The 12411-nt window shown below is 43.1% G+C and overlaps 1 protein-coding gene across 1 annotated transcript in view; it reads left to right on the forward strand.

Moving 5' to 3' along the window:
- The window catches only part of LOC115815530 (histone deacetylase 4), a 42015-nt gene extending 34154 nt beyond the window's left edge, over positions 1 to 7861 (forward strand). The window contains 1 exon segment of the mRNA XM_075353584.1: positions 7633 to 7861. Within this exon segment, the coding sequence (XP_075209699.1) occupies positions 7633 to 7861 (229 nt within the window).
- Positions 7862 to 12411: the final 4550 nt, after the last annotated feature.

The following is a 12411-nucleotide window of genomic DNA, read 5'->3' on the forward strand; positions in this document are numbered from 1 at the left end:
ATCTATCCATTCATTCATCCATTCATCCATCTCTCCTGAGGTCCTTTACCCATCATGCTTTGGTGGATGTACAGACTCACCCTCATTTGAGCTGGACTCACTATAGAGACCAGATATTTTTATAGATGAATGGCATAACGCTGTCTGCCTGTTACCCATGTGAAATGATGAATCTTTTCAGAGGGAGATCAGCCAAATGTGGACGGGGGCAGATACAGAGACCAGAGACTGAACAGAAATAGACAAAAGGTGAAGACATAAGGCGTCCAGAATCCACTGTGTGCTAATGCAGTGTGGACATGTGCCTTGAGGTCAGTATTAGGGCCTTGAGGTCAGTATTAGTCAGTATTAGTATTAGGGTGTGTTAATGTCTTTGGGCAGTGATGTATGTTAATGTCTTTGGGCAGTGATGTGTGTTAGTGTCTTTGGGCAGTGAGATGTGTTAATGTCTTTGGGCAGTGATGTATGTTAGTGTCTTTGGGCAGTGAGGTGTGTTAGCGTCTTTGGGCAGTGAGGTGTGTTAATGTCTTTGGGCAGTGAGGTGTGTTAGTGTCTTTGGGCAGTGAGGTGTGTTAATGTCTTTGGGCAGTGATGTATGTTAATGTCTTTGGGCAGTGATGTGTGTTAGTGTCTTTGGGCAGTGAGATGTGTTAATGTCTTTGGGCAGTGATGTATGTTAGTGTCTTTGGGCAGTGAGATGTGTTAATGTCTTTGGGCAGTGAGGTGTGTTAATGTCTTTGGGCAGTGAGGTGTGTTAATGTCTTTGGGCAGTGAGGTGTGTTAATGTCTATGGGCAGTGATGTATGTTAGTGTCTTTGGGCAGTGAGGTGTGTTAATGTCTTTGGGCAGTGATGTATGTTAATGTCTTTGGGCAGTGATGTGTGTTAGTGTCTTTGGGCAGTGATGTGTGTTAGTGTCTTTGGGCAGTGAGATGTGTTAATGTCTTTGGGCAGTGATGTATGTTAGTGTCTTTGGGCAGTGAGGTGTGTTAATGTCTTTGGGCAGTGATGTATGTTAATGTCTTTGGGCAGTGATGTGTGTTAGTGTCTTTGGGCAGTGAGATGTGTTAATGTCTTTGGGCAGTGATGTATGTTAGTGTCTTTGGGCAGTGAGGTGTGTTAATGTCTTTGGGCAGTGAGGTGTGTTAGTGTCTTTGGGCAGTGAGGTGTGTAAATGTCTTTGGGCAGTGATGTATGTTAGTGTCTTTGGGCAGTGAGGTGTGTTAATGTCTTTGGGCAGTGATGTGTGTTAATGTCTTTGGGCAGTGATGTATGTTAATGTCTTTGGGCAGTGATGTATGTTAGTGTCTTTGGGCAGTGAGGTGTGTTAATGTCTTTGGGCAGTGATGTATGTTAGTGTCTTTGGGCAGTGAGGTGTGTTAATGTCTTTGGGCAGTGAGGTGTGTTAATGTCTTTGGGCAGTGAGGTGTGTTAATGTCTTTGGGCAGTGATGTATGTTAGTGTCTTTGGGCAGCGAGGTGTGTTAATGTCTTTGGGCAGTGACGTGTGTTAATGTCTTTGGGCAGTGATGTATGTTAGTGTCTTTGGGCAGTGACGTTTGTTAATGTCTTTGGGCAGTGATGTGTGTTAGTGTCTTTGGGCAGTGAGGTGTGTTAGTGTCTTTGGGCAGTGAGGTGTGTTAGTGTCTTTGGGCAGTGAGGTGTGTTAATGTCTTTGGGCAGTGATGTGTGTTAGTGTCTTTGGGCAGTGAGGTGTGTTAATGTCTTTGGGCAGTGAGGTGTGTTAATGTCTTTGGGCAGTGATGTGTGTTAATGTCTTTGGGCAGTGATGTGTGTTAGTGTCTTTGGGCAGTGAGGTGTGTTAATGTCTTTGGGCAGTGATGTATGTTAATGTCTTTGGGCAGTGAGGTGTGTTAATGTCTTTGGGCAGTGAGGTGTGTTAGTGTCTTTGGGCAGTGATGTGTGTTAATGTCTTTGGGCAGTGAGGTGTGTTAATGTCTTTGGGCAGTGAGGCATGTTAGTGTCTTTGGGCAGTGAGGTGTGTTAATGTCTTTGGGCAGTGAGGTGTGTTAGTGTCTTTGGGCAGTGAGGTGTGTTAATGTCTTTGGGCAGTGAGGTGTGTTAGTGTCTTTGGGCAGTGAGGTATGTTAGTGTCTTTGGGCAGTGAGGTGTGTTAATGTCTTTGGGCAGTGAGGTGTGTTAGTGTCTTTGGGCAGTGATGTGTGTTAGTGTCTTTGGGCAGTGATGTGTGTTAATGTCTTTGGGCAGTGATGTATGTTAATGTCTTTGGGCAGTGAGGTGTGTTAATGTCTTTGGGCAGTGAGGTGTGTTAGTGTCTTTGGGCAGTGATGTGTGTTAATGTCTATGGGCAGTGATGTGTGTTAGTGTCTTTGGGCAGTGAGGTGTGTTAATGTCTTTGGGCAGTGATGTGTGTTAGTGTCTTTGGGCAGTGATGTGTGTTAATGTCTTTGGGCAGTGAGGTGTGTTAATGTCTTTGGGCAGTGAGGTGTGTTAATGTCTTTGGGCAGTGAGGCGTGTTAGTGTCTTTGGGCAGTGACGTGTGTTAATGTCTTTGGGCAGTGAGGTGTGTTAGTGTCTTTGGGCAGTGAGGTGTGTTAATGTCTTTGGGCAGTGAGGTGTGTTAGTGTCTTTGGGCAGTGAGGTGTGTTAATGTCTTTGGGCAGTGAGGTGTGTTAGTGTCTTTGGGCAGTGAGGTGTGTTAATGTCTTTGGGCAGTGATGTGTGTTAGTGTCTTTGGGCAGTGACGTGTGTTAATGTCTTTGGGCAGTGATGTGTGTTAGTGTCTTTGGGCAGTGACGTGTGTTAATGTCTTTGGGCAGTGAGGTGTGTTAATGTCTTTGGGCAGTGACGTGTGTTAATGTCTTTGGGCAGTGAGGCGTGTTAGTGTCTTTGGGCAGTGAGGTGTGTTAATGTCTTTGGGCAGTGAGGTGTGTTAATGTCTTTGGGCAGTGAGGCGTGTTAGTGTCTTTGGGCAGTGAGGTGTGTTAATGTCTTTGGGCAGTGAGGTGTGTTAGTGTCTTTGGGCAGTGAGGTGTGTTAATGTCTTTGGGCAGTGAGGTGTGTTAATGTCTTTGGGCAGTGAGGTGTGTTAGTGTCTTTGGGCAGTGAGGTGTGTTAATGTCTTTGGGCAGTGAGGTGTGTTAGTGTCTTTGGGCAGTGAGGTGTGTTAATGTCTTTGGGCAGTGAGGCGTGTTAGTGTCTTTGGGCAGTGAGGTGTGTTAGTGTCTTTGGGCAGTGAGGTGTGTTAATGTCTTTGGGCAGTGAGGTGTGTTAATGTCTTTGGGCAGTGAGGTGTGTTAGTGTCTTTGGGCAGTGAGGTGTGTTAATGTCTTTGGGCAGTGAGGTGTGTTAGTGTCTTTGGGCAGTGAGGTGTGTTAATGTCTTTGGGCAGTGAGGTGTGTTAATGTCTTTGGGCAGTGAGGTGTGTTAGTGTCTTTGGGCAGTGAGGTGTGTTAATGTCTTTGGGCAGTGAGGCGTGTTAGTGTCTTTGGGCAGTGAGGTGTTGTTGTTTGGCTTTGTGTCTCAGAACTGGACAGAGACTGAGGTGGATGAAGTGGAGGCCGTCAGCTTTAATGTCAGATTATTTCCATCCGCATGAAGACACCTGTTTAGAAATGATAGCTCACTCGGTACATGGCCCCACTTTTGTACACTGAAATGACAGAAAACAAAACAATCTGTTACAGTCAGGGGCCAGAAGACTCAAAGCAGCATCAGGCCGTGGGTTTATTGTCTGTATAATTTCTGACAAAATCTATATCTGAATCAGACCAAGCTCTGTTTGTGATGAGTGGTGTGTGCTATCAGTGACAGCATTCCTTGGGCGTAAGGCAGGGAAATTTTCTGAATTAAGAATGAGACTATTTCTCCAATATGGTGTGGTATTTCTGAGACATTAATATTAATGTAGAGTCATTATCAGACGTGGCAAAAGTACACACATTCTTTACTCAGTTAGATAGCACAGATACTTGTTAAAAGTAGAAGTACTGATTCAACTTTACTCAGGTAAAAGTGAAAAAGTACAGGCTCTGAAATGTGCTGAAAGATTAAGAGTAAAAAGTAGCCCTTTGAAGCAAGGTTGTAACCATGGAGGCAACACTGGGGTGGGGGGTGGGGGGGAAAATCTCCCAGAGGTCTGCACACAAACCCCCCTCGAAAAAATTCTAAATTTGAAAACTCATTTCCTACGTTTAACACTTCACTAAGACAGGGGAAGAACCTTTCACGTCTTTTCGTTTAGTTAAAATAATGTCTGACAGTGTTTTGTATTACATTGCTCTGTTTTTTTCTTTTCTCTTTTTTTACCTTTTCTTGTTTCATTGTTTGCAATAACAGAGATGAGGAATTAACAAAGTACTAACCATAACCATAATCATTCAGAACAAAACAAAACAACCGCACAGTGCCCCTTGCCCTGGCCACGCCCAGTCCCACCCTATTCTCCCTCCCTCCCCCTGTGTGTGACATAACAAATGAGACATTTAGACTAAAATAGTGCTCCATCATCATATTCAAACCCGTAGCATTGATTTTTAACTGGACCAGTCAGTGTTTGATTAGAGTATCACTTTAACCATCAATATGTGCTCCTTTTCTCACTCACCCCCATGTCACCTGCTCTCCCTGCCCTGTCAGCATCCTCTCTCTCTCTCTCTCTCTCTCTTTAACTCTGAACACACCAGAGTGAACGTGAAAGAAATATGATCCGTAAACAAGTGGTGTTTCTTGCCATGATGTTCAGGAATGGATCACTAACCATTTCTGATCTGAATGGCAGTGATTATTATATCAAGAAGCACTGACTCATGTCTTGTACTATTGTATTCCTCTGTCATCTGACTGGAAGGCCAGTCATTCTCTCACTGCTCTGAACTTACCGTTCTTCTTTTCTGAGGCTGCCCAAAAAACTGACACATGTCACTGCCACCCTTCCTCTTGCTCATGATGTCACTCTCTGTGAATGAAAACTGACTGTAATAAAACTGCTTGCTATTTAATCAAATACACAATAATAATGTTATTTATCATAAGCAAGTACAGCTGTACAGTATACCATACGAATATGCAATAAATGAAAGCTACTACTGTCTACATAAATTACACACGCAGCGCAACATAAATGATTGACACTTTGACTTCACATGCGCTTTCTGACAAACATAACGTAATAAAGACATTGACGTTAGTTGAATACGCCCGTGATCACCATTGTTGGTCGCTGGGTGAATGTGTGGCTAATTCACTGTCCAGGTAACTGAGCTATGATAGCTAACGCTGGTGAATGTGTGGCTAATTCACTGTCCAGGTAACTGAGCTATGATAGCTAACGCTGGTGAATGTGTGGCTAATTAACTGTCCAGGTAACTAAGCTATGATAGCTAATGCTGGTGAATGTGTGGCTAATTCACTGTCCAGGTAACTGAGCTATGATAGCTAATGCTGGTGAATGTGTGGCTAATTCACTGTCCAGGTAACTGAGCTATGATAGCTAATGCTGGTGAATGTGTGGCTAATTCACTGTCCAGGTAACTGAGCTATGATAGCTAATGCTGGTGAATGTGTGGCTAATTCACTGTCCAGGTAACTGAGCTATGATAGCTAATGCTGGTGAATGTGTGGCTAATTCACTGTCCAGGTAACTGAGCTATGATAGCTAATGCTGGTGAATGTGTGGCTAATTCACTGTCCAGGTAACTGAGCTATGATAGCTAATGCTGGTGAATGTGTGGCTAATTCACTGTCCAGGTAACTGAGCTATGATAGCTAACGCTGGTGATGGCTGATTAGCGCTCGGCCTGTTTTCACCAAAAACATTTGTTTCCACTTTCATGCAATTGCCCACAGCAGTAACGCAAATGCCTCAGCAGTAACGCAAACACCTCAGCAGTAACGCAAACACCTCAGCAGTAACGCAAACACCTCAGCAGTAACGCAAACAGCTCAGCAGTAATGCAAACGCCTCAGCAGTAACGCAAAAGCCTCTGGGATGCGACGACACCACTTGGACCAATGACACGCAGAACTGCAGTACACCGTAATACTAGAACACCAGTAGTACTAATGAATATGATTACATTTAAAGGATTATTTTGGACGGCGGAGCGTGGTTGCATGTTGTAGCATAGCAATTTTTTTAATTCATATTTTTTATATCAACTTACGGGGGGGGGGTTGCATTTTGAGTATATTTGAATATTTGGGCCGAGGTGGGGTGTACCCCGAATATAATTATCGCCCTGCTTTGAAGGACATTTCGACTGGCTCTTTCTGTGTGAAGCAAACTAAACCTTATGTCATATTAATACAATTCAAACACTATTAAACAATTCTAACTTCAAATAAATTAAAATGCAATATACTGAAAATAATGAACATTAATTTCTCTCCAATGTGCAAATCAATTTTCAATGCCAGCAACAGAATTCGAAACATTACGATCAACACGAGAACACACTTCAGGTCTAATTAAGCCTTAAACTCTTCAAAAAAAAGTTCCCTTATCTCTACAGGACTACCAAAAATCATTTCTCTTATATAAGGCCATGTATGGGGAGGGGCTTGCTGCTTTGAATCTGCTCCGTTGGTAATGTTGTCTGGTTTACTTTCATCTATGTCACTACTAGGTCTCCCTGTCACAGACATCATCCATGTCACTACTAGGTCTCCCTGTCACAGACATCATCCATGTCACTGCTAGGTCTCCCTGTCACAGACATCATCCATGTAACTACTAGTTCTCCCTGTCACAGACATCATCCATGTCACTACTAGGTCTCCCTGTCACAGACATCACTTTCAGTCAAGGCCATTTCTCGAGTCTCCCTTTCCTGTCTGTTTCATCTTGTTACGTTTTTTTATGTCTTTTACGTCATTTTTGTCTTGTTACGTCTGTCGTGCATGATATGCACCGATGGACACACCATCGTCTTCTGTTTTATTGTCCCATGCGCTTAGGTTGAAATCGGTCTTGATGTTGGGAAGGTGTGCAATGATGTAAAACAAAAACTCCCCTCTAATGAGTCAAAACCAAGGGAACAAGTCAGAAAAATAAATACTCAAGTAAACTAAAGATACCTGAAAACTCTCCTTAAGTACAGTAATGAAGTATTTGTAGTTTGTTACTTCCCACCTCTGGTAACTATTAATAAACATAAACAGAGCACCTCTGAAACATTACATGATTATCCAAAGTTCACAACATTGCTTCGAAAACTTTGAGATAGTTATATATTGTTTTGAAAATCAGTTAAACAGTTTGGAAAACTGTCATGTTCTGACATAGGGCCACATTTTCAGGTTTTTACCACAGTGTGAGTTCTGTAACCCAGTCCACATTGTGAGTTCTGTAACCCAAATAGGGCCATATTACATTTCTATGAAATAAATGTGGAGTGTTTCTCTTTTGTTTAGTAAACATAGATGTAATCAGCAGCTATGAGTCATACAAACCAAACATTTACCACAAAAATGATGTTCTGTATTTACAAGGCTTGCTCTAAAGAGTTAATCCTTAGCCTGCTCACAGGCAGTACTTTTTGAATACATGTTGAAATGAATTCCTTGCAACAAAATGTCTTATTCCACATATGAGGACTAAACTATGTCACCTGTAGTGTTTTAGGTGATGAGGTATCTACCAAAAATTGCAGATCTGCTAAGTCTGGCATCACCAACAACACCACTGGCTGTGCTTTAGGAGGGGGCGGGATGTCCTCCCTGACATCACATTTAGTGACTTCTAGGGTCATTGGGACACCTGCACTGTTGCAAGTCTCGGCCATGCTGGGAGCCCTTTTGCAGCAGCTGCTGCAAAACCAGAGCCAGTCAGCCTCAACAGCCAGCCCACAAACACTAGCTCACCAACTCCTGACCGAGTGACCGAGGCAGATTATGTGGAGGCTTACTGCCGTACTTTTGAGTGCACTGCCGAACGAGAGCGGTGGACTAAAAGAGAGCGGGTATAGACTCTGGCTCCGCCTCCTAACTGGAGAATTCCAAGGTTCCCGCTACACCCTCCCTTGGGCATCAGCAGAGGACTACAACACTCTGAATACAGACATCCTGGCCCAGATGGTTCTCTCCCTAGTCTCTCCTGCGCAGCAGTTTCAGAAGTGGTCCTGAAGAGCCTGTTACGGCCAGATGATTTATAAAATAATCCAGATGGCTATGTTATAATGTTAACAACATATTTATTTTACCACCAAGTAAAGACATTTCTGATTACTACCTTATTTTATACATGTTGCCCCTAGTCAGTTATGCTAGTCCTCTACTTTAATATCGAAATAGTCTGATAATAACGCCAACCACCAAAGATAGCTTCATTACTTTATCTATGACCCTGGAGGTCACTGCACCTCTCCGCTAGAAAAGGGGTAGAGAGAGGAGGGATGCAACCTGGTTTAACGACCACACCCCTGTGCACTTAAAAGAGTGACTCGGAATATGGAGCGTAGATGGAAGAGAACGGGGTGTATGGTGGCACAGCGGGTAGAGCTGTCACCTCACAGCAAAAAGGTCTTGGGTTCAATTCCTTTCTGTGTTGAGTTTGCATGTTCTTCCAGTGTCTGCCTGGGTTTCCTCCCACAGTCCAAAGACATGCAAGTCAGGCAAATTGGGAGACTTATTGAAGAGAACCAAAATAATCCCAGATTTCTGTGTAACACTGTGGCCCGAACGACTAGGAACTGAGCAGACACTAAGCCACAGACTGCATCACAACACAGCAGTGATGACTTTTTACATTTCCTTAGTGGTGAGGTTGAGGACATTAGGAAGACAATTGGAAGCATTAAACCTCTAGTTGAAGCATCTAAGCCAAGTGACACCCATATAGCTAAGCAACTTGAACAACTAAATTCATTTTGTCCTATGAGGCTTGATGAACTTAATCATGGTTATAGAGTATTTTTGGTGTGTTTGAACTGAAGTATCGATACTGTTTCCTCTCTATTAACATGCGATCACTAGTTTGTAGATGATGGAATGGAGAGTTGTTGATGTCTCAGGGAGTCCTAACGGCCATGTGTCCCACTGCTTCTCCCCTCTCTAGTGGTTTTTGGTTTAACGTGCATTCATTAGGGTTGCCTGAACACCAGTGCTGCACTCCAATCAGAATCAAAATCAAAATCATTCTAAAACATTTTCAAAAAACACTATAGTCCTGTCCCTCCTGCCCTGACCTCCTGCAAGCCCCTAATTTGAACCAGTGGCCCACCTGTGATACCAACTCAACCTGACTGTGGAACCAAGATTAAACTTTAAGATATGTTTGTATTAAATACAAGCTTATTGATCTGAGCACTGTTTTTTATCAATACCATTTAGAACTCATAGAACCTCTGTATAGTAATTCCTGTAAACAAATCATATACTGTAAATACTTTCATAGACCATTGAACGTGGACTTGTTCTGCACTGTAAATGTTTATTTTATGAGCTGGCAAGAGGAGGATGGGCTCCCCCTGTTGAGTCTTGGTTCCTCCCAAGGTTTCTTCCTCCTATTCACTTAAGTTTTTCCCTACCACTGTTGCCTTGGGCTTGCTCACTGGGGGTTTAGGCTCTAAACTTGAGGATTAAATCATGAGGATTAAGTCAGGGGGTGCCGTCATATTTTGATTTGACTGTTGTGGCCTTTAAAGCCCTTTGAGACTGTAAACAGTGATATTGGGCTCTAAATAAACTTGAACTTGAACTTGGACTTGAACTTAAAGTTGAAGTTGAAGAAGTTCAAGTTCAAGTTCAAGTTTATTTAGAGCCCAATATCACTGTTTACAGTCTCAAAGGGCTTTACAGGCCACAACAGTCAAATCAAAATATGACGGCACCCCCTGACTTAATCCTCATGGCGGGCAAGAAAAAACTCCCCAAAAACCCAAGAGGGAATGGGAAAATGGGAGAAATCTTGAGGAGGACCACAGAGAGAGGAGACCCCTCCTTGGCCAGACAGGTGTGCAATAGGTGCCGACCACGTGGGCAGTTACAGCTGAAAGTAAATTGGGGCATGAACAAAGGGGATGGTGATGTAGACAGGAGGCTGACGGGGGATGGAAGATGATAACACCAGGATGGATCAGTCCAGAGGGCGGGAGGAGTCAGGATCACTGGTGTCTCAGGAGTAGCATGTGTGGCTCGACAGAGAGAGAGAGAGAGAGAGAGAGAGAGAGGGGGGGAGAGGGAGAGAGAGAGAGAGAGAGAGAGAGAGAGAGGCACATTGTTAGATGTTCATTTCCACATAATGGTTAAGGTAAATATACATCGTGTGCCGAATGCAGGCAGGGACTCCAGCAAGACTAACTAGTACAGCATAGTTAAAAGGGAGAGCTAGAGGGTAATATGGACATGATGGCACTCTGGGACACAAGGCGGCCACCCACTCCACAGTCAACAAACCTGAGTGAACATGTTAAAGTGGGGGGGCCACAGCATCCAAACATCCCAGTTCACCAAACAATCTATGCCCGAGAACCCTCCAGATCTGCTCCTTTGCCTAGTAAAGAGCTATTAGCAAAAGGCTTGGCTAAACAGATAAGTTTTCAGCCTTGACTTAAACATAGAGACTGTGTCTGAGTCTCGAACATTAATTGGGAGGCTATTCCATAACTGTGGGGCTCTGTAAGAGAAGGCTCTGCCCCCTGCTGTAGCCATCATAACTCGAGGTACCAACAAATAGCCTGCACCTTTTGATCTAAGTAGGCGTGGAGGATCATAAAAGACCAGGAGTTCGCGCAGGTACTGTGGCGCAAGACCATTTAATGCTCTATATGTTAATAGTAAGATTTTATAATCAATACGAAATTTGACTGGGAGCCAGTGCAGTGTGGATAAGATAGGGGTGATGTGATCATATTTTTTGGTTCTAGTAAGAACTCTGGCCGCTGCATTCTGAACTAACTGTAGCTTATTTATACACCTAATAGAGCATCCAGACAGTAAGGCATTACAGTAGTCTAATCTAGAGGTAATGAAAGCATGAACCAATTTTTCAGCATCTTGAAATGACAATGCATTTCTTATCTTGTTAATATTTCTAAGATGAAAGAAGGCTATCCTGGTAATATTATCTACATGAGCTTCAAATGAAAGACTGGAGTCAATAATTACACCAAGATCTTTTACTGCCGCACCTGATGAAAGAGAAAGGCCATCCAGAGTAACTATGTGGTCGGAAAGCTTACTCCTAGCTGCATGTGATCCTAGTACAAGTACTTCTGTTTTTTCAGTGTTGAGTGAGAGGAAATTCGTAAGCATCCAGTGCCTAATATCCTTTAGACATTCCTCAATTTTGTTAAGCTGGTGTCTCTCGTCTGGCTTCGCTGAGACATACAACTGTGTGTCATCAGCATAGCAGTGAAAGCTAATACCGTGTTTACGAATAACATTACCTAGAGGTAGCATATATAAAGAGAAAAGCAGTGGGCCTAAAACAGAACCTTGCGGGTCTCCGAACTTTACCTCAGTATGTGCAGAGGACTCACCATTTACATCAACAAACTGATAACGATCAGTTAAGTAGGACCTAAGCCATAAGAGGGCCGTTCCCTTAACTCCAACAACATTTTCTAGTCTATCAAGGAGAATGGTATGATCAATGGTGTCAAAGGCTGCACTGAGGTCAAGTAGCACAAGCAAGGAGACACAACCCTGATCAGAGGCCAGTAAGAGGTCATTTGCAACTTTAACCAGTGCTGTCTCTGTGCTGTGATGAGGCCTAAATCCTGACTGATACAGTTCATGGATGTTATTCTTATGTAAGTATGAGCATAACTGCTGTGCTACAGCCCTTTCTAGGATCTTGGAAATAAAGGGGAGGTTAGATATTGGCCTGTAGTTGGACAATGAACAGGGGTCAAGGTCAGGTTTTTTAATTAGGGGTTTGATAACTGCCAGTTTAAAAGATTTAGGTACATAGCCAGTACTAAGGGAGGAATTGATGATTTTTAAAAGCGGTTCGATGACTACTGGCAGTATCTGCTTAAGGAAACGTGTAGGTAAGGGATCTAGTACACAAGTTGGTGATTTTGATGAAGAAATTAGTGAGGTCAATTCGGTCGCCTGAAGGGGAGTAAATCATTCTAATCGCTGATCTGATATAGGCCTAGTTATATTGTTATCTACAGTGTTAGTGATCAAATTATCTGGTTTAAAATTTATAGCCTGGATTGTTTGCCTGATATTTTCAATTTTGCTATTGAAAAAATTCATAAATGCGTCGCCACTGAACATTGATGGTGTGCCTGTTTCCGAGGTGCTTTTATTCCCAGTTAGTTTTGATACGATATTAAATAAAAATCTAGGATTATTTTTGTTGTCTTCTATTAGGGTGGAGAGATACATTGATCTAGTGGCACTAAGAGCTTTTCTATAGCTCAGGAGGCTCTCCTTCCATGCTAACTGGAATACTACCAATTTAGTTTGGCGCCATTTAC

Source organism: Chanos chanos, chromosome 6 (assembly GCF_902362185.1).
Source record: "Chanos chanos chromosome 6, fChaCha1.1, whole genome shotgun sequence".
In the NCBI taxonomy this organism is placed as follows: Eukaryota; Metazoa; Chordata; class Actinopteri; order Gonorynchiformes; family Chanidae; genus Chanos; species Chanos chanos.